Here is a 27,859-nt window from a genome sequence, read left to right on the forward strand (position 1 = left end):
AAATATATTTATTAAAATTTTACATAAAAACTAAAGTTTACTTTAGTTGAAATGGAAAGAAAAAGTTTTACATGTATATTGTATTTAGTTTAAATCTTGAGAATTATTTTATTGATTTATAAAAATATAAAAAGTTAAAAAGACCCACGTAATTATATAATTTATTTTGCAAATAAAACATTTTTTTAGTGATTTTCTAATTGAGTTGAGACTCGATTGATAGATGACATTAACTCAGTAAAGAGCTTTAGATGAATATTAATTACCATATTACTAATCTATTATTTATCTTATATTTGAAAATTACTTAGAAATGATTTTTGTTGCAACATTTCACATAAACTTATGTATTTTATATTGATAATAAATTCATACTACTATTTAAAGTGTTTGACTGAATTTGTACCACTCATCAACGAGTTTCAACCTAGTTTTTCTTTTTACAAGATAAAGAAATAATACAAGGGTGTTTATGTTTTTTTTTTTGCTTCATATTTTTATATTTATATAAAATTTTAAAAAAATCTACCATAAATTTGAACCTAAGACAACATGATTATTTTTAATATATTAACTTTATCATTTTAAAGAAAACTTTTTTTATTACATAATTTTGAAAAAAAAATTGTTATATATAATTTTTTTCTCTTATTGTGTGTGCCATAGTTTAGTATATATTTTATTTATTTATTTATCATTTTTAATTATTTTTTGTGTGTTTAAAGATAGATTTTTTTAATATTAATCTTTGATTTAATAAGAAAATATTTTATATTATTTGATTAAATAAAAATTAGGGTAAACAATACAAGTGGTTACCTAATTATGCTCGTAATTCTGTTTTAATCACAACTTTAAAATTTTTCAGTTTAATCTCTAATGTTCGAATTCGTTTCTATTTTGGTCACCCATCGTTAAATTGATAATGGAAAGCCTTTTTTTTAACTAACATAATAATACGTTTACTCCTCAATACTTACATATTCTATCAGTTTGATCCTCAAACTTCCTAACCAAAGATTTCAGCTTTTAAAATAGAGGCATTCCATATCTATTAATTATTTTATTTATGGTTAAAATTATCTAATTTGGTACATAACTCTTTTTGTTTATACTTTTAAGAAGTTTTAACAAACCACTATTAAAAATAATATAAAATAAAAAATTTAAAAGTATAATATATAATAAAATTATATAAATAATTTAATATTTGTAAAAATAATTTTTCACTCTAGCTAGCATAATTTTAGTTTTTAATTACTTTGATAAATGATTTGACAATAAATCAGATTCTTAGTGATAATTATTGCTTATTGTGGATTTAAAAATTAATAACAAATAATTAAAAATAAATAGAACACATATAATCTCTTAATTAGTTTATAAAATTTAAAAAAGGATTATAAATGTAACAAAAGGAAATTTAATTAATTCTTTCACATTTTTTTTCTTATGAAAAAATTAAATGCTCATAGTTTTTCTTATATAATTATTGATTGAATAATTGAATATTTTAAAATCATATTTTTTTAACTCTGGATTTAATTTTTAATTTCAAATACCAACTTCGAGGACTATTTTTATATACTTTGAAGGAAATATCACACTATTAACAATAAGAGTAAATCTAAATTGCTTTTTTAAAGGTTTCTTCATTTTCTTTGGCCAAAATTTTATCAATAAAATGGTTATAAATATTGTATTTAGAATTAAAAAAATGAAAAAAGAAAAGAAAAGAAAAGAAAAGAAAATAAATAAAGTTTCAAGATAAACTTATTGATATTAAGAATTGGCTTGGAAATTGACTTGTCAATCAAGAAAAGTTTTTTATTTTTTTTATTTTTTAGGTTTTACAAATTTATAGACGTGGAATGTCTCTGTTTTAACTGAAGTTTGAGCATTAAATTTATTGAATTATTTAGAATTAGGATCAAATTGATAGAATATATAGCTATTGAGAACTAAATATGTTATGCCAGTTAGAAAAAGGCTTTCCATTATCAATTTAATAAAATGTGACCAAAGCTAGAATGAATTCAAACGTTAGTACTTAAATTAAAAAATTTTAAAGTTGAGTGACCAAACAGAAATGCGGACATAGTTGGGAGATCATTTGTACAGTTTACCCAAAAATAAATATATTTTTAACTTTTGTCCACGTGGATTAAAACTTAAAACGATATTTAAAAATTTATCCCGCGATGGAATACCGACCTCCCATTCGCCCAACAGACAGCGATTCTAAAACGCGTGCATATCAAGCGTCGTCATAACGGCGTCATAAGGGACGAAGCTAACTAATGGCCGAAAATTTTTGAAAATTCAAAACGGGAAGACGGCGTTCCGTTAAAATACGATCCCTTTTTGAGATCTATAAATAGTTAAATTGCTCGGAGCTTTAACTCCGTGTAAAATTACACTGAAGGACGGTTCCTTTGATTTCGAGAGTAGATCTTCGCTCGCTTCTCTCTTTCGTCGAACTCCCCGTAATAATCGCTCATATTTCTCGCAGGTAAATTTCCATCTCTCTTTCTCAAATTTCCTCAAATATTTTTCGTTTCTCACTTTGTTTTATATATCTCTCCCGATCTGCATCTTACTTCTTTTTCTAAAGAGTTTTTCTTTTAAGATTTGACTTCAATTTTGTTTCGAAATTGTTGTGTCAAATCTTTTGAATTTTGAATTCTTCGCGTAGTTTAATCTGATCTAAATCTCGGAAGCGTCGTGAGTTCGTTCGTTTGCTCAGATTTGTATTTCTCAAATTGAATTTATGTTTGTTATAGATTGGATTTAGATTTCTCCTTTAAGTGTTGATCTGCTCAGAAATTGATGTGTCAAATCTTTTGAATTCTGAATTATTCGCGTAGTGGTATCTTATCTGAATCTCTGATCTTGAGTTCGTTGGTTTGTAATTCTCGAATTGAATTTATGTTTGTTACAGATTGGATTTAGATTATTTTTTACATGTTACTCTGCTCAGAAATTGTTGTGTCAAATCATTTTGAATTATTCGAGTAGAGTCATCTGATCTAAATCTCGGAAGTGAGCTCGTTGGTTTGCTCAGATTTGTATTTTTCGAATTGAATTTATGTTTGTTACAGATTGGATTTAGATTATCTTCTTTTGGTTGATCTGCTCAGAAATTGTCGTGTCAAATCTTTTGAATTTTGAATTATTCGCGTAGTGTCATCTGATCTAATTCTCAGAAGCGTAGTGAGTTCCTTGGTTTGCTCGGATTTGTATTTCTCTATTTGAATTTATGTTTGTTACGGATTGGATTTAGCTTCTTTTTATGTGTTGATCTGCTCAGAAATTGTGTCAAATATTTTGAATTTTGAACTATTCACGTAGTGTCATCTGATCAGAATCTCAGAAGCGACTTGAGCTTGTTGGTTTGCTCAGATTTGTATATCTCGAAATGAATTTATGTTTGTTACAGATTGGACTTGGGTTTTTTTGTGTTGATCTGGTCAATTCTGGCCTGTTTGGCTTCAAATCATTCCTCGAACAATCTTAATTTTGTTTTGAATTTTGTTCGTTGGATCTGCTTTTTTATTTTAAAATTAAGTTTGATGATTTGCAATTTCGTGTTTGGCAGACGTGAAGAATGGGGCTGTCTTTCACAAAGCTGTTCAGCCGGCTTTTTGCCAAGAAGGAGATGCGTATATTGATGGTTGGACTTGATGCTGCTGGTAAAACCACCATTCTTTACAAGCTCAAGTTGGGAGAGATTGTCACCACAATTCCAACCATTGGTAAGTCAATGATTTGCCCCATGGAGTTGTAACATTTTTTTTTCCTTCATTTGAGTTTTATTTCAAATTGAGATAACATTATAATCTTGTAGGTTTCAATGTGGAAACTGTGGAATACAAGAACATCAGCTTTACTGTCTGGGATGTTGGTGGCCAGGACAAGGTAACTAGTTTTAGTTTTTATTCAAACATATCACCATTGACTGTAAAGATTAAAGATTGCATGAAAGGAAAATCTGGTGTCTCTTTTGATGTCTTCTAGTTATTGCATTCTTACCATAGCTTGTAAAAGGGGATGATTATGGATGGGATTGTTTGCTTTCATACATTCTATGAGCAATTATCTTGACTACCTGAATATGGTGTTGTTCCGATAAAGGTAAAACACATGTTTGATGTCTGTGAAGTATATGCATAGGTTGATTGTGAGCGGTTAACATTGGTGTTTATGTTTTGAGTACATCTTAGATCTTGTTAGGTCTGTTAGATTTATAAACAAAGTGCTTATGGATTTTGTTCATCTCAATTATACACCTTGCTTCTTCTTTTTTTGACTTTCTTCAAAGATTCGTCCATTGTGGAGGCATTACTTCCAAAACACACAAGGACTCATTTTTGTGGTTGATAGCAATGATCGTGATCGTGTGGTCGAAGCCAGGGATGAGTTGCACAGGATGTTGAACGAGGTACTTGAGTACAAATTTTCTTATTACTGGTGCAATGATTCCAAAGAAACTATGGTTGCGAGTTTACTAAAAACATATTATTATTTTATGTTCATTAACAGGATGAGTTGAGGGATGCTGTGCTACTGGTATTTGCAAACAAGCAAGATCTTCCAAATGCTATGAATGCTGCCGAGATCACTGACAAGCTTGGCCTTCATTCTCTCCGTCAGCGCCACTGGTAAGATGAACAATTGTCTTCATCTCTCTCGCTGTCTTTATCTGACCCTCTCTGTTCATAAATCCATGTCACCCTCTATAATATATATATGTTTTGCAGGTACATACAGAGCACATGTGCCACTTCCGGTGAAGGACTGTATGAGGGACTGGATTGGCTCTCAAACAACATTGCGAACAAGGTAAGTTCATGCAAATCATGCTGATTATACCTTCTGTTTGTTTGTGCTGATAAATTTACATGATTGCAGGCTTAAATGAAACGATTGAACCGACGGTCACACTAACAATGGCCCCATTTTGATGTTCTGGATGTCCATCTCGTTCAAGTGTTCTAGCTTTCTTTTTTTTATATTTCTTATTCCCTGCAAACATTACCCATTTGTCACTTGTAGTTTAAAGAATAATTTGAGTAAATTTCGATTTCCTTTGTTGTATTACCTCCATAGCTGCAAAAGGAAAGAAAAAGGTTTTCTCCTAGTTTGGGGCAGTTTCTGCGTTGTGGCAAAATTATATACATAATCTAGTACATCTTTTTTTGAAGCAGTACATGAATCCCAAGGTTTTGTAGCTTTGGAGAATGGATTTGATATGCTCCAAAATTTGATGAAAATTTATATATTCAATTGTAAGAGTGGTTTTGTTTTCTTTTTCTCCAAAATTTATTTCTAATTCACAATGTCTTTTTGTTTTTTGTTTTTTTAATCATTAAATTAACATAAATTTTCATTTTTACCTCTTAATTATGAATGCGCGCAGATGTGTTGATAACATACTCGATTTGAACTCAACAGTTCAATTTTTTTTTAAAACAACGGAGACAGTTTCAATTAAGTAAAAAGAATAGAATTAAAACATCAACATATAAGAATGATTATATTGCTTGGTATTAATAAAATATTATTATATTAAAACGTGCTAAATATTATTATATTTATAATAATTTTTTATTTTTAATTTCTAAAAATATTAAAATATTTATCTCAAATATTATAATTTTTAATATTATAGAACATACATGTTTATTAATAATAAATATTAATATAATTAATTATTTTAATAAAATCATTTAATATTATAATTTTATTTTTTATAATAATTTTAAATTTTAAATAATATTTTAATATTTTATTAAAAATATTTTAATAATAAATATGTAGCTTATAATTTATAAATATTTAGTAGTAAATGTTTAATAATATAAAATATGAATATATTTACTAATATTTAATCCTTTACGGAAGCCACGAGTCAACCATGCATCAACTTAATTGAAAAATGATAAAAATATCCTCATTTTTATCAAATAAATTATATTAATTTAAGAATAGTTTTGTCATTTCATATATTTTAAATAGGATATATAAATATAAATACATATAATAATCCTAGCCTTTATAGTTTTCCATATTTGTTATAGTATTGAACCAAAGAACCAAAGACTCATTTATTAATTTTATTATTTTGTAAAATATATTTATTACTTTATTTGTTATATTATTGAACCAAAAATTCGTATATTTATCATGGGTGTGTCATCATCTAATTTAATGATGCAAATACAAGTAGTTTTAAAAATCTTGTTTATCTATACTTATTATAAAACCTTTGACTGAGCGGGTGTCACGGGTTAATCGAATACCAACTTAGTTGAGAAAAGACAAAAATATTCTCACATTACAAAGTAAATTGTATTGTTTTGAAAGTGTTTTTTTAATCATTTTATATCTTTTATATAGAAAAAAAAACCATAATAAGATGCTATTGAGTCTTTCATATATAATGTAATTATCTTGTACATGGTAGAGTAAAAAAAACTTCACGAACAAGTCTAAGATACTACTAAGTCTTTTTTTTATTAATGGATTATGACATATCTACAACGTGAGTGAAAAAAATTATGTAATAAATATATGTATAAAACATGGATACAAAAACAAATGAGGCTCTAGTTAAAAGGGTAAATTTGAGATATTAAAAACAATGTCGTCTTAGGTTTAAATCCTATCACATGTATATATTCTAGATTTTATATAAAAAATATAAAACGATATAAATATCTTGATAGTAATATTTCTTACTTTGTGAAATGAATAAATTTTTGATAATTTCACAATTTAGTTGAGACCTGATTGATAGGTGACACCAAGTCAGTAAAACATTTAAATAATAGTAAAATTATTATTTACTACATTTAGGGACAAATGACAACATAACTCTCACTTGTGGAGTTTTTATTATTATTATTTAAATTTACTCTTTTTGACACAAAATTTAAATAAAAAAATACTTTTTTAGAAAATATTTGGTACATTGTCAATGAAAATTTTTATTCCATAAATAAAATTAAGGTGATGATAAGTATTTTATAGGGTATAGTAAAGTATTAAAATAAATACATGACAATTTTTAAGTCTATTTGTGAAATTAAAAAGATTACATTGTTAATATACTAAATATTAACCTATTTTTTATGTGAAAGAAAAATACTTTGGTTTTAAAAAACTCAATAGTAATATATTGAAGAGCGTCTCATCTTAAACAGAGTTTGCTTTATATAATTTCTTTTATGTGAAAGAAAAATACATTGAAATGATTATTAGGTAAGATCTTCCACTTAACCAACAATAGCACAGTGATAGTGACTTTTGGGGGTTTTTTTTTTTAATCAATTTCCTTTTTTATATTTTAACACAATTGTGAGTGTGATAGGTTGTAGTACATAAAATACAGCGATGAGCGAAGAACAAATTTTATGTTTGGTATAAAGTGAAAGCCGATCCTAGTTAAACGTTGTGTCTCAAATCATGAAATTCAACGCAATCCACAAAGAAAAATGGGATAAAAACCACTCAATCTTGTAACCTTCTATTTCTATATATCCATAAAAAATAAACAAAGAAACCCTAATTTTAGACCTTCCCACTTTGCTATAAATCGCAACATGCATCAACAATTCCATCAATCAAATGAACAAAGGGTAACTTTTAATTAGGCCCTTCTTCCATCCGAGCCCCGTTTGAAGTGTTTGGGAATCGGATTGTTGGGCTATATTTGCCAATTACCGTAGTCAATCATAGCGAGAGAGAAATTTATTTTAGGGTAGATCAATGTCGGTCAAAGTAGTAATAACAGCGGTTTCCGTTATTCTTTTGGTGGGAGTCGTCGCTGGCTTTTTTGCCGTAATTCAACATCGAAAACACAGTGGTGGTACCGAATTGTCTCTGCAAATGAAGGCTGTTTCTAATTTTTGTTCAGCTACAAGTTACAAAGAAGCTTGCCAAAAGTCCCTCAACTCTGTTAATAGCACTGATCCTGAACAATTTATCGGTCGGTCGATTTTAGTGGCTGAAGAAGCTGTTAAGAAGTTCTTTAATTATTCCGACTCGTTGATTGTTAAGGTCAAGAATAATAGCAGGACTAAGATGGCTTTGGATGATTGTAAGGACATGATGAGCTATGCGGTTCAATCCCTTCAAGCATCGTACTCCGAGGTGGGTAATGCTCAATTGCACAGCATTTCTGACCGTGTATCGGATCTCAGGACCTGGTTAAGTGCTGTTATATCGTACCAAGAGTCTTGCTTGGATGGTTTCGAAAGTGATGAAGGCATGAAAGAAAACATGACAATCGGCATTACTGATGCTAGAGAACTCACTTCCAATGCTTTGGCAATTGTGTCCAAGTTATCGGAAATTCTTTCAAAATTTGGTCTCCAACTTAAGGCTCCTAAGACATCCCGTAGACTTCTTTCCACAGGGAAAGATAAGTATCCATCATGGTTCTCGAATGTAGACCGTAAGCTTTTGGCTAAAATTGATAATAGTAACATAAAACCAAATGCTATTGTGGCTATGGATGGAAGTGGCCATTTCAAGACCATTGCTGAAGCCCTAGCTGCAGCTCCCAAGCAATCCAATGTCCGTCATGTGATCTATGTTAAGGCTGGAGTCTATAAAGAATACATCACCGTGGACAAAAAAACCATTAACATCCTTATGTATGGTGATGGCCCAAGAAAGACTATAGTCACTGGTAATAAGAATTATGTCGACGGCACACCAACATGGAAAACTTCTACTTTTTGTAAGTTTCCAAAGAATCGAAGCCAATTATTTCATCTTAAATCTCCCTAATAAATTTTTAATTTCGTAAATTTTAATGATGCAGCTGCTATTGGAGATGGATTCATTTGTAGATCTATGGGGTTCCAAAACACTGCTGGTCCTTCGAAGCATCAGGCTGTGGCTCTTCGTATTCAATCTGATAGATCAGCGTTCTTTGATTGCCGAATGGATGGCAATCAAGACACATTGTACAATCATGCAAATCGTCAGTTTTTTCGCAACTGTGTCATTTCTGGAACCATTGACTTCATCTTTGGTGACTCCCCTACTCTTATCCAAAACACATTGATAATTGCAAGGAGACCAATGGATAATCAACTTAACACAGTGACCGCACAGGGCAAGACCGATGCTAATGAGAACACCGGTATTGTAATCCAAAATTGCAGGATCGTCCCTGAGCAAATACTCTTTCCCGATAGGTTCAAGATTGCAACATACTTAGGCAGGCCATGGAAGCAATATTCTACAACTGTGGTCATGGAGTCCACTTTGGCAGACTTCATTCGGTCCGAGGGATGGACACCATGGGCTGGAGAAGCCTTCGAAGACACTCTTTATTATGCTGAGTACAATAACCGTGGCCCTGGTGCTAGTCTCGATAGGAGAGTTGACTGGAAGGGTTATCACAAGATCGATAAAAACACTGCTATGAGATTCACGGCTCAATCATTCCTTTTGAGTCGTGAGAATTGGTTGCCCCAAACTGGCATTCCTTACATAGCTGGTTTGAGATCTTGAAAACATTCCGGTGATAAACGTACAAAATAGATCTTTGCCGATGATGTATAGAATTAAGTTTGTAGACCTAATTACGTTTAAATTATTTTTATTAATGTTTAAGGAAGTTGGTATAATTAGATATTGAGGGTTGAGATCTTGTGGATAGTAATTAATTTTCTTTTTTGAAGTTACATGGTAATTAATTTGATACTAAGAGATGAAAAATAATGAGAAGCTTGCTACAAAATGAAGTTTCATGAATTTTGTTATGCAAACCTTAGTAAAATAAATCAGAAAGAAAAAAATACTCATTTTTTAAATAAAATATATAAATACAAATTAGGTTATAATATGCTATTAGTCCCTCTGTTTTGACAACATTTAAGATTTAGTCCATGTACTTCAAAAGTTAAAAATTAATTTATTCTTTTCATTGATTTAAAAATCCCAATCCAATCATTAAAATTGCAAGTATTTTCTATTAAAATTTATTAACTTGGAATTTTGATTAGATTGTCCTCCTATGACATGACATAAGATTGACAAAAAATAAACATTTAAATTGACAAATTTTGATAGAAACTGCCAACAACGATATTGATTGGACTAAGATTTTTAAATTGAAAATGTAGGAGGATTGATTTTTTAACGTTTAAAGTACAAAGACTAAATATCAAATTCTATACATGTACAATGACTAACAACACATTCTGATATCAATACCATTCGTACCAGCTGGAACATCTTAGTCCAGTAGTCAATTGGAACAAAAAAAAATCCAACTGTTGCTTCGATGGTTGTACCAATGTCTTTCGGTTTTATCAGCCCGTACCAATTGGTACAAGATTTTTATATTTTAAATTGATTTTTAATATTTTCTATCTTAACTATTTAATTTTTAATAATGACATTTAAAATAAAATATAATCATTTAATTAAGTTATTAAACATAATTAATAATTTTAAATTTTATTATTTTTAAATAATTTTTATGTATGTAATTGAGATATATTTACATATATATGATTTATATGAAAAAAATTTAAAAATATAGGTAAACTCGAAATTATATATTGAAACATACTAGTATTAGTATGTACCGGTATCAAAACAAAGATAGTATGTTCATTGGTAGGAGTGAGCAAAATCCGATTCAATTCGAAAAATTTGAAAAAAATTAAAATTTATAATTAAATAGTTCGAGCTGTTTGAGTTAATTGAGTTATTCGGATTAACTTGAATAAAAAATCAAGTTTTTCGATTTAACTTGAATATGAATTACACAATTCGAGTTATCCGAAGAAAAGGAAAAACTACGTCGTTTTGATAAATATTTACTTTTTTTTGAAGTTAAAAGTCAAAACCATTAAGTTAAAAGGTAAAACCATTATATTGTTTATGTAATTAAATAATCTTCTACTTCATCTACTAGTTAAATAATCGGTCTATAGAAACGTAACATTGAGTATAAATAATAGGATTTGTTAACTCGACTCGACTTGACTCGAAACTTTTTTACTTGATTCGATTCGATTTTTTGAAAAAAAAATCGAATTGAGTTCGGTTCCTAAAATAGGATTCGTCAAGTCGACTAACTCGAAATTCTTTTACTTGATTCGACTTGACTCGATCGAATACTCACCCCTATTCATTGGTATGGTATTGATTACTTGCCTATGACTCCAACTTAGTTGAAAAAAGATAAAAAAAAATTATTAGATAAAATAATATATTAATAAAGTTATTTACATGATTTAAAATTTCAAATATATAAAAAATTATTTATATTTTTTCCATTTAAAAATCACTATATGCAATTACTTAACCACTTTTGTGTGTGTTTAATGGTCTTTTTTCTTTTAAGGGGCAGGGGTTGTTGAGGCATTGTTTCATAATAGATGTCACTTCAGGACTAGAATACAAATTTTTTGTCACTCCATTTGTGGTTTAGTTAACTAACATGATCTAGTTAAATTAGATCCATTTTTTATTATGTATTAGAGAGTATTGAGGGGTAAATGTTGGAAGCGTCTAAGGTGGCGGTTCACACAAAGGGTTGAGAGTTGCAAATGTTGTTTGAGATGGAGGAAATGGGGAGACTATAGCAAGTTGGTTGTGTTGTGATCGTCCCTTGTCATAGAGCTTAGATAGGTACTTAAGGGATACATTTGTAGGCCATGTGGCTTCTCCTGATTGGTTGGTCATCATTTGGTGTATGTCTATCCTTAAGTTAGCTATGCAGCTTGATGTGATTCAGTTGTAGGTATGTTAATGATGGGTGATATTGGTTTTGTCAGGGTGGTTCAACTTGCGTGGCCCTGGTCCTGGTAAGACATGGTACTTGACAGTGTAGTCTACATGGCGAAGTATGTGTAACAATTACCCCTCAATCGAAAGGAATGTTATAAAGTGACCTCACCCAAGATCAAGGGATTGACGATGTGTCTTGCTTATGTGGCGCAATAAGGGATGATATTGCATTGAAAATTTTTAAATTTATTTTTGGAGATTGTAAGTTTTGGCTTAATGGCATGGCATGATTTATAGAGGGGTGTATTAACCATTACTTAGGTTGTGCACGTCATAAGTATCATGACACATTATAGGCTATATGACAATTGGTTGTTGTTATTGCCTTTGGAGGAACATGCATTGATGGTGCATGAAATATGCACTATGGAGTAGTGGGGGAGCATTAGGTTTCTTTAGTGATTTCTTCTAAAATTTTCTTTTGAATCCTTTGCTACTTCTTACGAATTTTATTTTTGCTTTTTTTCTTCTTCTTTTTATTTGTGGCTTGAAGCTATTTGATGCTTCTTGTTTGGGTTGCTTGCAATGTTTGTGTTATATGATTTCTTCGTTACTTTTGTTTTGTTTTTTTCTTCATCTTCTTTGTTTTGTTCGAATTATCTTCATGGTCGGCATAAGCAAAAGTGTTTGGGAAGGGTAAGGGTGCTGTAAGGAAAAAGAAGAGGAAGGGGAGGGGAAGAAAAGGTCTATAAATATCTTTGTTAGTAGCGACGTCTTCAAGTACATGACAACTGAAGAAGAGATGGAAGCAATGTTGGAATGTTGAGACCTTCAACTAGGCAACTACAAGTTTGAGTTTTCAATTACCAATGGGGAGAATTTGTTGAGCGTAGTATTTACACCAAGTGGCGATAAGAGGTAGGCTATTTTTAAAGCCATTTTACGATTTTGGAGCTAGTTTTAATCTCCATCGTACCCTTTTTTAGTTGAAGTGTTGAATTTCTATGATTTTGCACCTAGATGATTAGTGGGAACATGATGGTGGATCTTCGTGAAGTACTTCATTGACCCCAAAAAATGTGTGGAAGAGCTTTTGCTAATTTTTTTTTGAAATGTCTATATTCTATCTCTAGCTAGTGACAAATATTTGAAGGTGTTCCATTTTTTCATGATGCGAAAGGGTAAGAATATCATGTTCGACAACATAAAGAGTAATATGCATCTTTCTAAGGAGAATATATTTTGGTGCGGCATAGGTTTGCAAAGCAACTCTAGTTTTTTGGTAAGGTGGATGTTTCCCTCTATGATTGGTTTACACTATGTCTATCACTGGCTTTTAAATTAGCTTGTCAACAATTTGAGCTATAGCATATAGGTTTACCTTTGAGAGTAGAGGGTACTATTACAATATGCAATTTCTAGCAAAATTGTGTAGAGGGAATGAGCCTAAAAGGCTACAAAACCATTGACATATGAGGGGTTTTAAGATGTTGGATTTGAAGCTCTAAATGTAGTATTTTCGTTTATATACACTTGTAATTTTTGTATGAATAAATTTGTTAATAAAAAAATTATTGATTATATTAATATACTTTGTATAATTTTCTTTAGGTGGTTTTTGCATGCAAAGCAAAATAGAAGAAAATGTTGCTCACTTGTTATTTAATGTTTAAGCTAACACTAAACGGTATTATGTGGTAGGATCGTAATACGAAAAGACAACTTATATTAGTAGATGAACCTAAACATGTCATTAGTCTAATTGAAAATGAGCAAACTGATTGAAAGACTAATTTGTTGTCTATCAAGTCCAATTTGGGTGATGCTTTGTCTTGGGCATCGGAGTGGATGACTCCTAGAAGATAAATACATAGATATGACTGATTGGACTGACTGTACATCAGACTAGACTCAAGAAGCATAAATCCTGAATCCGTTTATGTATTTATTCACTTGTGACATTCATAGTGTGATATACTTAAATCCTGAGTGGATGACAGACTATGTATGCGTGACTAGTGTACTTTAATATGAGTAAAAGCCTGAGTTCAAATAGATAATGACATTTTTGTAAGCTATGGTCATTTTCCTATTTGTTATTGGGAATATAAGAGTGATAAGGGTGAGGGAGTGGGGGAGAAAAGAAAAGAGGGCCCCTAGAGAAGGATATGGTCATGTTGTAGTATTGGGAGATAATGTTTTTATTGTTGCAAGATCTCGTGTTAGCTTCATCGCTAAAGGTAAAATATAAAATCTCCTAATATTTTATTTGTGTGTATGTAGGTTTTGCTTGTGTTGTTGAAGTCCATTGTGATAAAGGCGAGAACCTTTAGAAGGATATATAAGATTTTTATCATAAGTCTTACTTCAGATGGAAAAGGAATGTATATACCAATTTTGGACAATTACTTTGACAATGATGAATATATAAGGGTTCACGATCTCAACTATGAGAGGCCATCTTTTAGCTCAAGTTCTAGTATGTTTAGGAATCATATGTTTTCTTTCTCAAATTAAAATTACAATAATTTTTTTTTTGTGTTTTATAGGTAGCGGATTGGCAATGAGGAAATGGTGGAGATACCCATAACCTTTTTAACAAATGAATCAACAAAATTTGTGGCCACGATTATGCCAGACACAACTGTACCAATAACAATTATGCTAGCAACAATTGCGTTGAATCTTGATGTGTTTATGCAAGGGTCGATGGTGAATTTTATTAACATAGGTCTCCACTTAGGTGAATGTTGAGGTTTAGATTGACAATAAAGATCAAACTATGCTATTCTTGTGCTCTTTACCCCTTTCATACAAGTCTTTTAGGGAGACTCTGATTTATGACAGAGATAAACTCTCGTTCGAGGATGTGAAGGGTCATTTATTAAATAAAGACAACGGCAATGAGCTTGGTCTGGATAACAAGTCAGATAGGCAAGCATCGATTTTGGTAGTATTAAGGAAACGAGACAAAAGATGTCGCTATTGTAAGAAGTTAGGTCACGTCACGGCAGATTGTTACAAACTGCAAAATAAAAGGATTGCTGAGAGCAATGAGGAAGATTTAACTGGTGCTAATTTGGATGATGACAAGGGTGATGATTTCTTGGTGTCAAAAAGCGAAAGCTCCGAGCTTGCATCTGAGTGGATCCTAGATTCGGGATGTTCTTTCCACATTTGTCCCAACAAGGACTGGTTCTCCATATACAATTCAATTGAAGGTGGAGTTGTGCATATAAGGAATGGTTCACCCAGTAAGGTAATTGTTAGTGGTACTGTTCAGATAATGATGCACGACGAGGTAATCAGGACACTGTCAGACGTCAAGTATGCACCTGATTTAAAGAAAAATCTCATCTCCTTGGGAAATTTAGACTCGAAGGGTTGTAGAATTAACATCTAGTCAAATGACATTAATGTATATTGTGGGGATCTCGTTTTGATTAAAGGTAAAAAGATTGACAATCTTTATGTTCAGGAAGGATCAGTGGTGATCGGTGAAACAGGACATCCCTCGTCTGTTAAGGAGTCAAAGTCAACTAGTTTGAAGCGGAGGCAACTTGGTCATAGGAGGGAAAAAAGTATGACCATTTCAAATAAGAGAGGTTCTCTTTTGGGTGCAGGTTTTGAAAAAATAGGGCACTACATTCGTGGCAATCAGAACCAAGTTAGTTTTGATTTGGTAGTGCACAAGTTGAAGACTAGAAGTCTTTCAGCTTCAAAGTTCAAGCACAGATTCGACTCAGTTAATATCCTGCATAGTTCAAGATAGGCCCGTGACGAGCTTTGGGAAAAAAAGGCATTATGGAAATACGAGTCAAGGTGTAGATTTGTGAAGTATGCCTCGCATTTCAATCAAATTTAGGCACAAACAAAGAGCAACGTCGCGGCGACGAAAACATGGGAGAAGTAAAAACGACGTCACGATGACACAATAGGGGAGGTCGCGACGTGGTGATGTGTCGAGCAATTTTCTTGGTTTTCTTCTCCTAGTTAAACTCTGAGTATTTGTTTCAGTCGAACTCTGATTAGTGTAGATTATTTTAAAGATTATTTAACCTACGAATTTAACTTATAAATAAAGGCTTTTACAACCCTAGAAAGATTAATCCATTACACATTTAGGTATTAGCTTTTAACAATTTTTTGAGAATTTTATGTTTACGTTTTGAAAGGTTCTTATTTTCGAGTTTCGGGGTTTAGTTTTATTTCCATCTTTGTACTCTTTGTTTTTGCCGTTATAGTGAAATTATCTTTACCCGTGATTTTTTTATCCTCTTCAGAGAGGTTTTTTCACGGAAAATATTTGTGTTCGATCTTTTCAATCAATATTTTACTTTTTTGTTGCTTAATCGGGTTTATCCCCCAACATATATCATCCTAATTAAATTTTTCTCAAATCTGGTGCACTTGTCTGTTTAATGATTAAGACTCAGGGATGGTATCAAAGGTCGACTTCATAAAATGAAAATTTTCACTTTTAATTCTTTAAAATTTTATATATAGTAAAATTACGCTTTAACCTCCTAAAAATGATAAAATTTTAATTTAATTATATAAAATAAAAATATAAGTTATTAAAACGATAAAATTATATTTTAACTCTCATAAAAATATAAAACTTTTTTAACTTCATCCCAACTGAAACTAATCATATTCGAGTCAGAGTCCCAACAATAAATTGTTCCATGGTTTCTATCACCAGCCATAAACACCAAAATGGATAAATTTACCATGTCCTAAAAAAAAGAATATTTTATTTATTATTGATATAGGGTTAAAATTTTTTGTATAAGTTACAAATTTTGGTAATTTTTAAGTGTGTAACAAACGCTCCGGTAAAACTCAGAAGCTTTCATTCCTTGAAAAAAAAAAGGGGGTATTCCCCCTTTTTTTACTGTATTTTTTTTACAACATCTATAAGAAGTTGCTTTTTTTTCTTTCTTTTTAACCGTCTCTTTGTACTTTATTTATTTATTGTTCTAAAATGAGAGCTATCCAAGTTTTTCTATGCGGCTGATGGTGCCGTCACGTCTTTAACTTGGCCAACTTCTGAGAATTCTGCCGCCATTAGCAACGGTTGCAAATTTGCCGGTTCCGCCTCCCCTTCACTATTACTTGGTTTTTTATAGGTGGTGAGGTTGGGTTCGAAGATGAACATGCCGGCGTTGAAGTATAGGGAAGGGAGTTGTTGACCCATCTCGTCAGGTCATTTGATATTGTCGGGACATTGTTGACAGTAATCGAGGTTGTATTGTGGGGTGTGGCTCCTAGTTTGTTCTCACAAAAACAGTCCATTACTGCGTAGAAATGCCCGTTTGGCAAATTAAATAAGTGATCGATGTTGTCATATAATTGTATGTCGCCGTCCAGGTATAGCATTTTACTGTACTCGACGAACTGCAACAAAAAAAAAGGTAAATTTATAATTTAATCCCTTTAAAAAATAGTAAAGTTACATTCTAATATAAAGGTAAAAACATTTCTCTGATACTTATGTATTTCGATATTAAGCAAATTGGTTCGGTCTTAAAAAATCAGAATAATTTCATCTTTTTCAATTTCGAAAATTAGCAGCTAAAAACAGTTAAAGCATGTCAATTAATTTTTTTTTGTCAATTTTACATAATTTTTAATTGATATAATCAGTGATGGATCTTGAGACTAAATTTGGGGACCTAATTAAAATTTTCAAAAATTTTAACAACTTAATGAATTTGTTTTTTAAAAAATTGGGAGTTGAATTAATTTTTTTTTTAAAAATTAAAATTAATGAGAATTTCCAAAAAATTTATCAGAACTTAATTAAAATCTTCAAAGAAAAATTGAGGAGCCTTCAAAAAAATTTCTAAAGAGAAATGAAATTTAAATAATAAAAAATTTGGGTTGGGGAAAGGACTCCTAAGCCACCATTAATGCAAACAATTTCTTCTTGATTCTAAATAAAATTAGGTGTAATATTTTTAATAAAATCTAAATAATTTAAAAAGAATCTACATAAAAATATATAAATGGACAACCATAAGTAAATTTTAAAATCTAAATTTATTACTATACCAATTAAAACCATATAAATTTGATAAAATAATTTGTTGTTGTGATTAATTATCTTTAAATTTTCACTTTCGAAATTATCATAATTAAGTTGCTTCGATTTAGACTAATTTAGTTAATATGAAAATTGAGATCACGAAAGAGATATTTTCACCTAATATGAGCTACAAATTAAAGTACCTCCCAAAGACGGAGCTTGGAATAGTTAATGCCGTAATAAGCCATGGCGAACTGGGTCTGATTCACCGGCGGGTAAACGGGTTGATATACAACCCTGGTTCTCAAGAATCAGCCTATGCTCCCCAGACCACCAATGGGGATTTGACTTTCCTCAACCCTTTGCCTAATGCTACTACGCCTTACAACAAGTTCAGGAGCCATTGAAATTGTTGCTTTTCTTGTCTGAAAACTTGCGAAGTAAAGCGGTGGCTGGGGAGAAAGATAAAGATAAGGCTAAAATTCAAGAGGAAGGAAGCAGTTTCTGCTTTGATTTCTTCGTTAAATCTTTCCTTGAGTATTTACGAATGGTACGAGGTGTTTATATAGAACACTGTAATCAAGGCGGGGAGTGTTCATCGAGTTCCAATTGCGGGTGTTCTCCGTACACGTGTCTTTCAAGATGATCGGACAGTGGAAGTATTGGTGCAGAGAAGGTTCCGGTGAGGCACACATATGTTTAATTGTTGGAATGGTAGACGTTAGAAGGTGTTTATTTTTAGCTAGTTTGTTAATGAATATTTTAAATGGATGGAGTGTGTTATTATGTATAATTTAAAATTCTGCTAAATTTGGGATTTACTTTTTAGGGTTAACTATACCTAATGTCACTAAACTATTAATAAATTTATGTTTTAGTCACTTAACTTAAAAAAGTTACAAAATAATCACTGGATAATTTGAAAGTTTTCATTTAAGTCACTGGGTTATTAAAATCGTTGTTGTATGGTATTCCATGTTTGCACTGCCTGCACCAATCAAAAGCACTCTTTGCCCCTTCTCTTCTATGGTTAATTTTTTTATAAAATAACTTTGAACGCCACCTATTCAAAACCCAAACAACTTTCTTTTCCAATCTCCAACATTGACCATCAAATCAACTTGGATCTAATGTATATTCTTCTACTTGTTGATGGGGAATGAACCGCCTTACCAATCATCGAATTGTCGCTTGGAGCACGTTAGTTGGACTTAAAAAAAACTTAACAACCTAGTGACTTGAATAAAAAATTCAAATAGTTCAATGATTATTTTATAATTTTTTGAAGTTAAGTGATCAAAACATAAACGTACTAATAGTTTAGTAACCTTGAGTGTAATTTACCCTATTTTTATATATTTTTTAACATTAATCTCATTATAGGTTCTTATCATATTTGTTTTTTTTATACAATGTCTAAAACTACCCATAGCCCTCTCTAACCCTTAAATAGGAGGATAATGCACTTCAGCGCACTCGAACCCACGTCCTCCTACATTGGCAACAATATCGATGACAATCGAGTTAAGACTCAACCGACCCTAATTTTTATACTTAGGCATAATAAACTAATTCCATAATTCAACCTTGTATAAAAAAACATAATTAAAATTCAAAGAGTATAAATATTAAAATCGTTCAAATTAAACTATAAACACTAAATTCGCAACCTATGCGTAGTATAAGGATTGATAGCATAATTTGCCCTTATTATAATTACATGTGATTTGAAATATGATCATCAAATTTGGTCTAAATTCGTTTATATTTGTAAGATTTATCCATATTTTTAACTTTTAAAAATAAATTATACTATTTGTAATTTACTATTTAATAATTATATATATTTTTCATTAAAATTCTAAAAATAATAAACATAATTTTTTAATATTTACATATAATATTATATATTTATTTTGGGTGAAGTACAAAAACGGTCATTAAAGTATTGCTAGCGTTTTATTTTGGTCATTGAACTTTTAATTTTTTTTTTCTATTTTTGTCACTAAACTATTTAAAACCAAAATTCTTTGTCACCAAACATTAATGAATTTGAAGAAACTGGATGTGGATTTTTTATTGGTCTAATAACAAGTTTAGCCCTCTAATGTTTACATATTCTATCAATTTGATCTTAAATATAAAAAAATCAACAAATTTAGCCCTCAATGTTTACAACATTTGTCATTTAGTTCAAATTCTAATAAATTCAATAAATTTAGCTCTCAACATTTACAAAAATAAAAAATTATTTTTAAAAATTTTGTAATTATTTTAAAATTTTACAAAATGACAAATTTGTTGGATCTAGTGCCCTAAGTGTCGTATATTTGTTTGTATAATTGTATTTTTTCGAATAGATTGGTTTAATAAAATTATTTATTAATTACATAAATACCCTTTGTATATTGTCCTCAATGGTTATTGCATGCAAAGCAAAATGGAACCAAATATTAGCTCATTGATTATCTAATGTTTAATTAATACTAAGCGGTATTACGTGATTGGATCATAATACTGAAAGACAGTTTATTTTAGTAGATGAACCTAAACATGTCTTTAGTCTAATTGGAAATGAACAAACCAATTGAAAGACTAATATGTCATCTATCAAGTCCAATTGGGGAGATGCTTTATCTTAAGCATCAGAGCGGATGACTCCCAGAAGATAAAAATATAGATGTGACTGACTGGACTATGAGTACATCAGAATGACCCAAATAGAATATATTTTGAATCCATTTATGAATTTATTCACTTGTGACGTTCATAGTGACATACCTCAATCCTGAGTGGATGATGGACTATGTATGCATAACTCGTATACTTTTATGTAAGTAAAAGTCTAAGTTCAAATAAATAAGGAACCGAAAGCTGGTGCATTTGGTATATGACTTCTGTAGAATGTAGCATCATTCACAATAGTGTAATTCATAACCCAAGAAATGGGTAAATGATATCCTTTCATTGACATTACATGATAGATGAAAAGTTACTATGAGATAAAATATGAGCATATTGGGAGAATGAATTTATCCCAAAGAGATTAAAGATATCCTATAAGGGTAACACACTTATGACAAAGTCATTGGAAGAGCGTTGAACGAATAGCTTTCGTAATGGTATGTAATCGGGGAGAGCTCAGTCACAATACTATAGTGGAATGACTTTGTGACTAAATGAGTTTATATGTTTTTTTTATCTAAATAATACAAAAAATAAAATTCATAATTGAAATGGCATGCCAATGAGATTATTTACCAAAATGGTATGTTTACTACAGTGTTTTGCTGGTGCCGCTTGACAAATTGGCGGCACTGAATTGAAATGTAATGATATAAAATATTTAGGGACTTAATATGCAAATTTTCCATTTTGAGTGGCTGCTGAAAAAAAGAGAAAATGTGCATCCTGACAATGTGGCGTCACCAAACCTTAAATGTGGCTAATTATCTTGTAAACTCTCCTTATTTATTATTTCCTTTTTATTTCCCTTCAACTCACTACGTTATGTTTAAACAAGCCTTTAACCTATTTTTGTAGTTAAATAAGCCCTTAACCTATGATTTTTACTCATAAAAGCCCTTTATTTTAATATTAAAGTAAATATATTTTGAATTTCAAACTCTTGTCTTAATTTCTTGTTGATGCAATAAAAATTATATACACTTTAACATCAACATAAAATCTAAAAAAGTAATCAAAATTTTCAAAAGAGTAGTTAAGAATGTCATGTATATAATCACTCTCAAGAAATTTTAAAATTTTATTTTTTATTTAATAAACTCTTCTTGTCAAATTCACATAAGCATAAAATGCGAATTAGTTTATATATTTTTTAAATAGTTTTACTTTAATATTAAAATTAAGGACTTTCATGGGTAAAAATCATAGTTTGAGGGCCTATTTAACTATAAAAATAATATAAAGGATTGTTTAAACAAAGTATAATAGTTTAAGGGCTTTTTAGTAAGTTAGGCTTCCATCTATGTTTTCATCGGTTTCTAAGCATTGAAATTAATCAAACAATTTTTGCAATGCAGATGCCGAGTTCAACAACATACAGTCTAACAGGGCTAATGTACTAAAAAGCCCTTTAATATGGGTAAAATATATTTACTTTAATATTAAAATAAAGGGTTTTTATGAGTAAAAATCATAAGTTAAGGGCTTATTTAACTACAAAAATAGGTTAAAGGCTTGTTTAAACATAATGTAGTGAGTTGAAGGGGAATAAAAAAAAATAAGTAAGGAGGGTTTACAAGGCAATTAGCCATATTTAAGGTTTGGTGCCGCCACACTATCAGGCCGCAGCATTTCACCTTTTTTTTCCAAAAGCCACTCAAAACAAAAAATTTGCATATTAGGTCCCTGAATACTTTAGATAATTACATTTTAGTCTGGTGCCGCCTAGCAAACATACCATTTTGGTAAATAATCTCATGGGCATACCATTTTAGTTATTAATTTTATTTTTTGTATTATTTAGGTAAAAAAGCCAAGTTTATATTTAATAGGAAAAAAACTGAAACTTAATTATAAATCATTTGAGCCCTAATCACATATGTCTAATGGGTCCCTCCATTAGCTCCTTAAAATAAAAAAATGAATTGCAATGAAGAAAAATAGATAGAAATGATAAAGTTAAAGAAATGTGTTACGTTCGAAAATAAATGTGGTTCCTCACTAAGTATGGAAATGACTTGAGAATTAATTTAAGTTTTTAGAATTATTATTTAAGTAAATAATTAAAGTTTGAAAATTGAATTAAATTAATTGTCCATTGAATATAGAAACTGAATATATTTTCTTATAAATTTATTTACGGTAAAGTTGACATTATTTTAGCGGAATTAGAATTGAGTTGAAAAAAATTATTTAATTGGATAATTAATTAATTTAATAATATTTATTTTTGAAAATAAAAAATACATCGTGTTGGATTAAATTATAAAATGTTGGGTTAAAAATCTAAGAAGCACGTATAATTAAACTCGATACAAGAGAGACCCAAAATCCCTCATAATATGTATGATGGGCGACAATCCTAGTGTATTTAACTAGGGTTAGCTGCCCATTTCTCCTAATTCAAATAGGGGATTGGTTTTTCTATTAAATAAGTATTGTTTGTATTCTACTAATTCAACTAGAGTTCTTCTATCTCTCCCTAGAAACAGATGACACTAGTAGAATTAAAAATATACAAATTTACTGAAAGTAAAAAAATTATTTATGGTTCTTTATTTTATTCATAATTATTTGAGCACACACTCGAAAAGATTTGTGGTATGAAAATAACAGAGAAGACCATTCGTTTGAAAGTTGGGAACATCAATGATTCATCTTGGACAAAGCACAAGTACCTTTCAAGAAAAGTTTATTGCTATAAATATTACTAACCGACTCTATTTTTAAATTTTTGTTTTTCACTGCACAAGAAAATCATTTTCAAACTGGATTTTTTCCAACAAAATTTTGATAGAATATTTTTAATAAAAAAAGAGACAATTGAAATAAAAGAAAAGATTTATAAAAAAAAACAAAAAGGGAATAAATTATATAATAGTTGTAGAGAGATTTTTTTATGTTTTAAAAATTATAAAATTTATTCACTAAGATCATCCTGGAACAAAAAAATCTTATAGTTAAAATGAAATTGATTTTGTCGATTGCGTCTTAACTCGATTGTCATGAACATTATTGTCAATGCAAGAGGATGTGAGTTCGAGTGCGTTGAAGCGCATTATCCTCCTATTTATGAGTTGGGAAGGGATTATGGATAATTCTAATTATTGTGTCAAAAAGAAAACATATATAATCAGAACCTATAATGGAATTGTTAAAAAAAATGGATTTTAATTTACAATACTTACTATTTTATCAAATAATTACCACCAGTAATGAACTCCAAGATTATATAAATCTTAGTTCGGCTTGACCTAACAAATAAAAAAGTTCCATTTTTAGAAACAGGCCAAGCATGCAGATTATGAAATTTCATACATTAATAATACTTCTAAATTAAAGAACTTCCTCATAAAATTTCTAAGTAAAATAAATGAAAAAAAGTAGTCATCAACCATCTTGTGTTGACAATGGTGCTACGATGGAGGACTTTCATATACTTCTTTTTTTTTTCTTTCATATAATTTATTTTGTTTTTACAAATGTTTTCATTTATTTTGAATTGTCTCACATTCTATATATATTTTCTATTATGTAATTATTGAGGACTAAATTTATTGAATTTTTTTTAGAATTTAAACTAAAATAAAAAAATTTATAAAAATTAAAAGGTTAAATTTATTATTAAACCATTTAAAAAAACACACACAATCAAATTTCAAATGTCTGTTAATATTCAGTGACCAAATATTTTGATTTAATAATTAAAATAATAAAAAATAAAAAAAAATTAATTATCAAAATAAAGCGCGGATAATACTTTAGTGATCATTTCTGTATTTTACCTTTATATATATACAACCCACTAAACTCATCCTTGTAATGGCCTGTCAAGTCCTTTCAATCTATTTGGTGTCCTTATAAAAATTTGACCTAATGGGCTACAAGGATACAATCCCCCAATTTTTTTTTCAGTTCCAAGTTGAATTTTATATAATTACAAATAATAACAATTTACATTATATTTTATTATAATCATATGTTAAAAATAATATGGTTTTCAATTAATATAAGTGAGGTTTTTTTAAAATTACACGTATAATCATAATTGTAATTATAAATATTATATTTGAATAACTATAATCAAAATTAATAATTATCAAATACGATCGGCCTGATAATTATAATATATTTATCTTATATCAAAATTGATCTATGCACACATGATTTACGTAGAATAAGCCAATTAAATTTTCTTTATTTTTCACAAATAAAATTAAAAAATTGATATACGCATTATATTTTTTAATTATCCCTCAAATAGATACATGCCTTATGATTTTTTCTTTTTGGGTAAACTATTAAAATAGTCACTTTTGTTTCCCTTAGGTTACATTTAGTCACTTATGTTTGAAATGTTATGTTTCAGTCACTAAGTCATTAATTTTCGTTGACTGTGTAACAGTAAGCTGACGTGGCACGTTAAATCATCATATCAAACAAAAATTTTAGATTAAATTATACAATTTATTTCCATATCTTTTTTTCGTTTTGAGCAATTTTTTTATGTTCTTTTAACTTTTTTTTTCTTTTTTTTTCATTCCTTATGCTTCTCCCTTTATTTTCCTCCATTTTCCATATCTTTTGATGTAAAAGAAAAAAATTTAAATTCCTCAAAACAAAAAAAATATAGGGACCAATTGTATAATTTAACTTAAAATTTTCGTTTGAAATGATGATTTAGCGTGACGCGTCAGCTTACCGTTACACTGTTAATGGCAATTAACGCTCAGTGACTCAAATGTTACAACATAATAACGTAAGTGACTAAAATGTAATATTTCAAACATAAATAACTAAAATATAACTCGAGGGAAACAAAATTGACTAATTTAATAGTTTACCCTTTTTTATGATTTACTTAACCCGATTCTCTCCTTATCATCCCTTAATGATAATTCTATATTCTTATAGCATACATATTCTAGAATGCCTTCTTTAATTGAATCTATTAGTGCCGTCTTCTTTCCCACTTAAGGAATTTAAGGGATCATTATATTTAATGTTTTACTATATAAAAAAGAAAAGAGGTTTGAGATAGAATTTTTGTGCAAGAAGCTTCTATTTTGAGTAGGAAAAATAGATTATCCAATTTATGGTGCTAGTGTCATGGGTTGCGCAAGCGAGCATGCCACCATGACAAACTTGTGCGAACCATCGCATTTGAGGGAGGTCACTTGGCCCAATCAAACTGGCCCATTGCTTGGAGAGATTAAAAGCCCATCTCAAGAGCCTGGTAAAAATGGGAAGTGATCTAGAAGATATAATTATGGAATCTTAGAGTTCTAGTTGTATATAGCTAGTTAAGTAAGCTTAGAGTTCTAATTGTATACAGCTTTTAATTGTAGCCATTGATGTACTGTGAGGCTCAACTATAAATAGAGACCTCTTTGCTAATTGTAATTCATTCAGTTGTTAATAAGAATTTTGAGAAGTATTCACTCAAACTTTTCTCTCAAGTGTTCTTGCTTTTGTTCATCTTTCAAGGCTCGTTCTTACTTCGTTCTTCTGCTGTTCTTCGTGAAAATCTTAAGGGAATTCTATTGAATCCGTTATTGTTGCGAGTTAAGCTGACTTGGGCGTTTTTTGCTGTTGAATCCTTTTTTTGTTTCAAGTTAGGCTGACTTAGGCATTTTAAGCAGAGAAACTGCCTAAGACCGCACGGATCGCGTGGGAAAACTCTAAGTCCGTGACAGTTGGTATCCGAGCTAAGGTTCGTAGCTACAATTGAAAGATGTCGAAAGAAATTGAGGGAATGGAGACCCGTGGGAGGGCAAGGAAAGCTAGTCGCTTGAGGGACATATTGTCAGCTTTAGAGGATCGTGTCGTCACTCTCGAAAATTTCGCAGGGGATATCAAGGAGAGGATTGATGATGTTAATGATAGGCTCCATGATGGATTACAGTCCATGCAGGAGCAGCTCAAAGTGTATGTGACTGATAATGTGGAACAGTTGACTGGTAGAGATGATGCCATTGAGGCTATGGTGGCGGCCTTGAAGGGAGAGATTGTAGAGCTCAAGGGTGAACTCACAATCTACAAGGTTGCTTTGGGCAATGGTGGGTTAGCAGTGTCGCACCCAAGCCCAATATTGATGTTCCCAAGCCCAAGGAGTTCAAGGGAACAAGGTCCGCAAGAGATATGGACAACTTTTTGTGGGGAATCGAGCAATACTTCTGTGCCAAAGGCATCACGGAGGATGTCACTAAGGTAACTACTGCTGTAATGTATTTATCTGACGTTGATTTGTTGTTGTGGCGTTATAGGTCCACCGATGTGAGACGCGGTGGGACCGAAATCAAAACATGGGAGGAGTTTCGATGTGAGTTCAAAGTACAGTTTTACCCAGAGTATGCCGAGGATGAGGCTCGGGCAAAGTTGCGTCGGCTTGCGCAACAATGCACTGTAAGGGAGTATGTGCAGGAGTTTAGCGAGCTTATGCTCCAAATCTCAGATATGGGGGAGAAAGGGGCATTCTTTTCCTTCATGGATGGATTAAAACCGTGGGCGAAGCAAGAGTTGCAACGCCGAGGAGTTCAAGAACTCACCAAGGCTATGTCAGTAGCAGAATCACTTGCTGAATTTGGTGGAAAGAAAGATAGTCCCAATTCTTCTAAGCCCGGATTCAACCAAAAGAGTAATAGTGGGGGAGATAAAGAAAGGCCCACTAGGAACGGCAATGGTAAGAAGCCTTGGGACAAGAGAAAGAGTGGGCCTATAAGTTGCTTTCACTGTGATGGTCCACATATGATCAAGGACTGCCCAAAGAAGGCCGCTCTCACGGCTATGGAAGCAAAAGGGGAGTCCGACGTGGAGGATAACAATCTTGGTTCAATACTAGGGGCTGTCGAAGATAAAATGAGCCATGGTTTGATGTTTGTAGACATCATTATGGCTGGCAGAAAATTGAATGCTCTCGTTGACACAGGCGCTTCTGATTTGTTCATGTCCGAGGAGGCTGCTTGTAAACTGGGCCTCAAGATAGATAATGAAGTGGGTCGGATCAAAACAGTGAACTCAGAAAGTGTTCCAATCAAGGAGGTTGCAAAGGGAGTGGATCTTCAGCTCTGCAATTGGTTAGGGAATGTATCCATTAAGGTAATACCACTGGATGACTATGACTTTGTGGTTGGACTAAGCTTCCTTGATCAGGTTAATGCTCTTATTGCCCCTTCGAGCAATTAAATGGTGATTTCAGACGCGAAACATCAATGCATGGTGAAAGTGACAAGGAAGAGAAGCTTTGAGAGAAAAAACACAGTCAGCAATTCAGTTTGCTAAAGGTGTACAGAGAAATGAAGTCTCATATTTAGCCACCTTGAAGATCGAAGAAACCGCTGAGTCTGTTAGTGAGACCCCGAAAGAAGTGGGACAATTGTTGCA

The 27,859-nt window shown here is 30.9% G+C and overlaps 3 protein-coding genes across 7 annotated transcripts; 2 read left to right on the top strand and 1 right to left on the bottom strand.

The window, feature by feature from the left end:
- Nucleotides 1-2,290: 2,290 nt before the first annotated feature.
- Nucleotides 2,291-5,140, top strand: LOC107946020 (ADP-ribosylation factor). Of its 5 annotated transcripts, none has more exons than XM_016880201.2 (7): nucleotides 2,291-2,512; nucleotides 3,599-3,755; nucleotides 3,848-3,918; nucleotides 4,322-4,441; nucleotides 4,543-4,661; nucleotides 4,761-4,842; nucleotides 4,912-5,140. In XM_016880201.2, the coding sequence occupies exons 2-7, from the start codon at nucleotides 3,608-3,610 to the stop codon at nucleotides 4,915-4,917; spliced, it is 546 nt and encodes a 181-aa protein (XP_016735690.1). In that variant the 5' UTR covers nucleotides 2,291-2,512; nucleotides 3,599-3,607; the 3' UTR covers nucleotides 4,918-5,140. The 5 variants fall into 5 exon arrangements, with proteins under 5 accessions (XP_016735690.1, XP_040962746.1, XP_040962747.1 ...); XM_041106812.1 differs by lacking the exon at nucleotides 2,291-2,512 and adding an exon at nucleotides 2,538-2,724; XM_041106813.1 differs by lacking the exon at nucleotides 2,291-2,512 and adding an exon at nucleotides 2,580-2,728.
- A 2,506-nt stretch (nucleotides 5,141-7,646) lies between these two features.
- Nucleotides 7,647-9,697, top strand: LOC107947546 (pectinesterase). Its single transcript, XM_041106816.1, has 2 exons — nucleotides 7,647-8,746; nucleotides 8,831-9,697. The coding sequence occupies exons 1-2, from the start codon at nucleotides 7,771-7,773 to the stop codon at nucleotides 9,526-9,528; spliced, it is 1,674 nt and encodes a 557-aa protein (XP_040962750.1). The 5' UTR covers nucleotides 7,647-7,770; the 3' UTR covers nucleotides 9,529-9,697.
- A 6,802-nt stretch (nucleotides 9,698-16,499) lies between these two features.
- On the bottom strand, nucleotides 16,500-18,337 carry LOC107947545 (galactinol synthase 2-like). Its single transcript, XM_016882163.2, has 2 exons — nucleotides 17,995-18,337; nucleotides 16,500-17,160 (listed from the first exon to the last, which is right to left on the bottom strand). Exons 1-2 carry the CDS (start codon nucleotides 18,037-18,039, stop codon nucleotides 16,831-16,833), a joined length of 375 nt encoding a protein of 124 aa, XP_016737652.1. The 5' UTR covers nucleotides 18,040-18,337; the 3' UTR covers nucleotides 16,500-16,830.
- Between the last annotated feature and the right edge of the window lie 9,522 nt (nucleotides 18,338-27,859).

This window comes from Gossypium hirsutum, chromosome D12 (assembly GCF_007990345.1).
Source record: "Gossypium hirsutum isolate 1008001.06 chromosome D12, Gossypium_hirsutum_v2.1, whole genome shotgun sequence".
In the NCBI taxonomy this organism is placed as follows: Eukaryota; Viridiplantae; Streptophyta; class Magnoliopsida; order Malvales; family Malvaceae; genus Gossypium; species Gossypium hirsutum.

Bases quoted from the DNA above. Each gene is read 5' to 3' on its own strand.
- LOC107946020 (XM_016880201.2), top strand. From the start codon at position 3,608: ATGGGGCTGTCTTTCACAAAGCTGTTCAGCCGGCTTTTTGCCAAGAAG. The intron at 3,756-3,847 runs GTAAGTCAATGA...ATAATCTTGTAG, and splicing joins CACCACAATTCCAACCATTG to GTTTCAATGTGGAAACTGTG. The intron at 3,919-4,321 runs GTAACTAGTTTT...CTTTCTTCAAAG, and splicing joins ATGTTGGTGGCCAGGACAAG to ATTCGTCCATTGTGGAGGCA.
- LOC107947546 (XM_041106816.1), top strand. From the start codon at position 7,771: ATGTCGGTCAAAGTAGTAATAACAGCGGTTTCCGTTATTCTTTTGGTG. The intron at 8,747-8,830 runs GTAAGTTTCCAA...TTAATGATGCAG, and splicing joins ATGGAAAACTTCTACTTTTT to CTGCTATTGGAGATGGATTC.
- LOC107947545 (XM_016882163.2), bottom strand. From the start codon at position 18,039: ATGGCTTATTACGGCATTAACTATTCCAAGCTCCGTCTTTGGGAG. The intron at 17,161-17,994 runs GTACTTTAATTT...TTTTTGTTGCAG, and splicing joins CCAAGCTCCGTCTTTGGGAG to TTCGTCGAGTACAGTAAAAT.